The following is a 4,803-nucleotide window of genomic DNA, read 5'->3' on the forward strand; positions in this document are numbered from 1 at the left end:
CCACTTAGGGACAGCAGAACATGTGAAAACCAGAAGAGAAAGAGGCCAAAAAGCTCCTCAGAGCAGCAGAATCGTGAAGATTTCTGAGGGTTCAGAACATCTGGATGCTTTCGCCCTTCAGTCCAAACATAGAGAAGTGCAGCTTTAACTGTTATTTTTTGAGTTTTTGAATGTCGAGCATCCTGTGTGGGGTGAACGTCATGATGTAACCTCATCACCTCATTTAAAGCCCTGAAAGTTTCCGTTTAGCTAAACCGCAGCTAGGCTAGTCCGATGCTAACAGACATCAGGTCACATCAGGTTGACTGCAGGGGAGGCGACACGACTGCGGCATCGTCAAAATAATGGCTGCCAGAAATAATATTCATCCGCAGGAACTTCACTGAGGACCAGTTCTGCCTTCCAGCTGATGACAGCTGATGCCATCAGTCCTGAAATAAACTGTGATGTCGCTCCCCGCTCAGTCAGCCTGCAGGTCAGCCAGCAGCGAGGTTTACGCCTCCCGTGTGAACTCCAGGAATGCGCACGCCGACCTGTGTTGTGTTTGTGTCAGTGGCAGCTCACGGCCTCGGCCTGGAGGAGAGGACGGCCGTGGGAGGGGAGACGCCGCTCACTCTGGCGGTCAATGCCGGATTGGTGCAGAACGTGAAGAGCCTGCTGGAGCACGGAGCCTCGCCTCACAGCACCAACAGCAAAAACGAGTCGCCGCTGCTGCTCGGTAACAGTGCGGAGCGTGGAGTGTGTGATTAACAAGACTAACACGGAGAATCTCACCAAAAACAAGAGCCATGACTGAAGATAAGGCATTCCACTGTTACTCAGAGGCATATTATGCACATATGACTCATGAGGGGGGGCAGTGATTGTATCAGGGTGGCTGTGGCCTCCCCTGGCCACCCTTTGGTGGTGCATGCACATGGTCCCATGAGGCAGTGATGGCCATGGCACCCTTTAATGGATGGATGATGAATCTTTGTTATTTGAAGATCTGAACTACTGGTGAGATAAGTTTCCAGGTGCCAGAGTAAAGCTCATGATATGACCTAAAAATGTGCCATAAAAAAAGGCTAAAAAGCTCCTCAGAGCTGCAGAGTTGGTGATACACATCGTCACGAGATGCACTGTTGGCATTAAAAAAAGTGCAGCTTTGAAGAGCTTCATGACTGATTGACACACTCTTGCCCCGCCTTGCAGCGGTGAGGTCCGGCTCTTACGAGATGACGCACACGCTGGTGGCTCAGGGCGCCTGGGTGGAGCAGGTCTGCCGCAAGAAGTGGACGGCCATGCACGAGGCGGCCAAGGTTGGCGCCGTGGACATCCTGATGCTGCTACTGAGGAACGGCGGCCGGGTAAACCACAGGGATGCGATCGGAGTGACGCCGCTTGCTGTGGCTGCAGAGCACGGACACTTCCAGATCATGGAGATTCTGCTGAACTGTGGTCAGTTTGAGGATAAAACTGAGTTTACCTGCAGGTTTAACTGTGCAGAGAGTGTGAGGTTTCACAAGCAAAGGCAAAATACAGCACATTAGCATGCATTCAAATGTTTGTCGCCTCTCGTCCCTGCTCAGGTAGCAGGGTGAACTCTCAGGCCTGTAACGGGGAAAGTGTCCTGCTGGACGCGGCCGGATCAGGAAGCACCGCCTGCATTCAGCTGCTGCTGGACAACGGCGCCGACGCCAACCTGCCCAGCCTCACTGGACACCTGCCCATCCACAAGGCAGCGTACGCCGGACACCTCGAGTAAGCCCCTCCTGCTCTACGCCGCTGACTGTGGGCTGCAGTGAACACCGCAGCCAGTGGGGCTTTGTGGCCCGGTCACACCAGAAGGTCAAATTCATCCATGTGTTGTTAATCAGTTGGTGCTAAAGGCTTCCTGATGTAGTGACTCCCCTCAGGGCTAACGGCTAACTCATTAGCAAGCCAGAAATATGCCTCATGCCGTATTTTCTGTCTCTCAGTGCTCTGAAGATCTTGATACCTCTGACCACCAAGAAGGCCATCAAAGAGGCGGGTCAGAGCCCGGTCCACTCTGCAGCAGAGGGAGGCCACAGGTGCTGCCTGGAGCTCCTGCTGGCCCACGGCTTCGACGTCAACTACCGCATGAACACCCGAAACTCAGAAAACTACCGAGACATGAGGAAAAGCGCCTTGTACTTTGCGGTCTCCAACGGGGATGTGGACTGCACCAAAATCCTGCTGGCGGCGGGGGCGAAGACGGACCTGGACCCGCTGTGCTGCCTCCTGGTGGCGGTCAGGTCGGGGCGCTACGAGATCGTGAAGCTGCTGCTGGCGGCCAAAGCAGACGTGAACTGTTACTTCACGGTGGTGAGCGACACGGTGTTTCCCACGGCGCTGCAGTACTGCCTGAAGGACGAGGTGATGATGAGGCTGCTGCTGAACAACGGCTACAAAGTGGAGAGGTGCTTCCACTGTCAGCATGACAACCGCCCTGATGCTGTGGAGGCGGACGGGAAAATTCCAGTGAGCGACAGCTGTTACCTGTTTCCCTTTATGGTTTTTTCAGTTGATTCTCTTACTGATGCACATAAAGTGAAAGGAGTTCTTAATACTCCTGACCACCAGAGGGCAGCATTGACTAGTGTTCCTTCCTGTAAGCTAAACTTGTTTAGAGAGCAGGAAGGATTTGGTAGAGGTCGACCCACATGATGCTGGATGTACATGTTAGCTTTGCTGCAGGAGTTCATAAATGATTAGATTTGTAATTTGTATTTGTGTTATTATTTAGCGAAGGCGGACATGTTTACACGTGTGCTGTACTTCACATGCACAGTTTGGGCTGCGGGTGATTTGCTCAGTTCACAGACAGGTGGTGAAATTCATGTCATTCGGATCCTCGCTGCTCTGCAGAACTTTGCCACCTGGATTACTCAGACACACCTGCAGTTACCACCAGTAACCACAGGTGTCGCCAAATCACCCAGGACTGAAATCTGAGGAGTTGTATAACTGTAATGTTCAATTCCAGCTTTTGCATTTTTTCAGCCCATTAATGTCAGTTCAGTTTTAAACTCGATGCACCATGATAAAAGATATTTTCAGGTCATTTAAACTCTTCAGCTGAGAAAACAAATGAATATAAAGATCTGGGGTTAAATCCATTGATCCATCAGTGTCAGCGATAGGATGATAAGCTGCATTAAACAGAGTATCTAAAACTTCGAGCTAAATCTTAGCGTGATGTTTGCATTTTGTTCATCATAAATATGTTTTAGTTTTTACTTTTTAACACACGTTTAAAGGAAGCATGAATGACCTTCTGGATGTCCGTCCCCTCTCCAGTTCTGTGAGTTCATGAACCTCTGCTGCGTCATGCATCTGTCCGGGAGCGTGGTCCGGATCCTGCTGGACTACGTCAGCCACGTTCACATCTGCTCCAAACTCAGACTCATCCTGGAGAAGCAGACAGAGTGGCCTGAAATCTGTGACATCCTCAGTGAGTTTCATGATTTAATGATGGTTATCAGGCTGGAGATGAGAGTTTTATAGCAGAGGTGCAGCGCCTCACCTGAGATGAAGACGCCTCCTCTAATACCAAAGAAATGATCAAACCATAATGAAAGAAAGCAAACTTTCAGCAAAAGATGAGCCGATCTTAAAGCGCACAACATGTCTGTGGGAGGTCAGAGTGGATGGATGAGTCTAACTCTGACTACTTAACTCAGAAATCCTTTCACACTGTCATGTGATGCTTTGTTATCACAGAAATATGAATTATAGCAGCGTTAATGCTGATATTAGTGCTCGTCTCACCTCTCTCTCTTATGAAACATCAAAATCTGCTTCCATGAAATCACAATCCTGCTCTCCAGAGGATAAACCTTCTGTTTCAGCTCCATTACTGGTGCGACTCTGAGAACAGATCATTGTTGTTGTTGTGGCTGTAATGAACACTGCAGCCTGAAGGGGGCACTAGCAGCACTGTGTCTCCTTGCTTGTTATAGTCTGTATCATTGACTCTAATCGTGTCAGTTTTATTACAGTATGAATTAATAAAGTGAAATGACATTCTGAGCCTTGTTCTCCAGGCAGTCCTCGCTCCCTCGGACACCTCTGCAGGCTGGAGATCAGGAGGCGTCTGACCCTGAAGAAGCTCAACAAACCCGAAATCATGAACTCGCGCATTTTCCCTCCCAGACTCAAGAGCTTCATCCTGTACCAGGAGCTCGACCTCTACAGCCAGGACCCTGAACGCATCATGTGATGATATGTGCAAAAATCTGCTTGTTTTTAAAGGTTGTAACTTTTTTTTAAAGGAAATTACTGTATGAATCTTTATTGCTGTTTTTTATATAAAAAATACTTTTTTCTATCATAGATTGTGAGTATTCTGTTTTTGAATAAATGTGTGATGAAATAAATAACATGGATAATATTTTTTACACACTTCAGACCATTAACTGTCAAATGTGCTTTACATTGAAGGAAGCATTGTGTCTATCACAGCCTCTTAGATCGGCTTCCTCTGAGCCAAAAAACACCTCAATGAGCCTCACTGAGTAAATTTTACATTTCAAGCTGACAGTAAAAAAGCCATCCATCAACGTGCTAATCTGGAGCAAAGAGGTCAAAGGTCAGAGCTGGAAATCTGCAGCAGACGGAGAAACGGTTAAGAAGCCGCCAGTCATTTTCCACTCGTCATTCGATTCGTTGTCCTGCAGCGTTTGAGCTCAGGACGTCCTCCTCTGTTTTTAAAACGCCGTCTGATGAATCATAAAGACACAATAAATATTCACACAACATTGTGGCTCATTACTGTTTGTCATTAACTGTGGAAAATGT

The 4,803-nt window shown here is 48.3% G+C and overlaps 1 protein-coding gene across 1 annotated transcript; it reads left to right on the plus strand.

Annotated features, from left to right (window-relative positions):
* Nucleotides 1-503: 503 nt before the first annotated feature.
* Nucleotides 504-4,375, plus strand: LOC143322363 (dynein axonemal heavy chain 12-like). The gene is made up of 6 exons (XM_076733506.1): nt 504-718; nt 1,195-1,440; nt 1,572-1,743; nt 1,962-2,484; nt 3,304-3,457; nt 4,050-4,375. Exons 1-6 carry the CDS (start codon nt 520-522, stop codon nt 4,223-4,225), a joined length of 1,470 nt encoding a protein of 489 aa, XP_076589621.1. The 5' UTR covers nt 504-519; the 3' UTR covers nt 4,226-4,375.
* The last annotated feature ends 428 nt before the right edge of the window (nt 4,376-4,803 follow it).

Source organism: Chaetodon auriga, chromosome 6, assembly GCF_051107435.1.
Source record: "Chaetodon auriga isolate fChaAug3 chromosome 6, fChaAug3.hap1, whole genome shotgun sequence".
Classification (NCBI taxonomy): Eukaryota; Metazoa; Chordata; class Actinopteri; order Chaetodontiformes; family Chaetodontidae; genus Chaetodon; species Chaetodon auriga.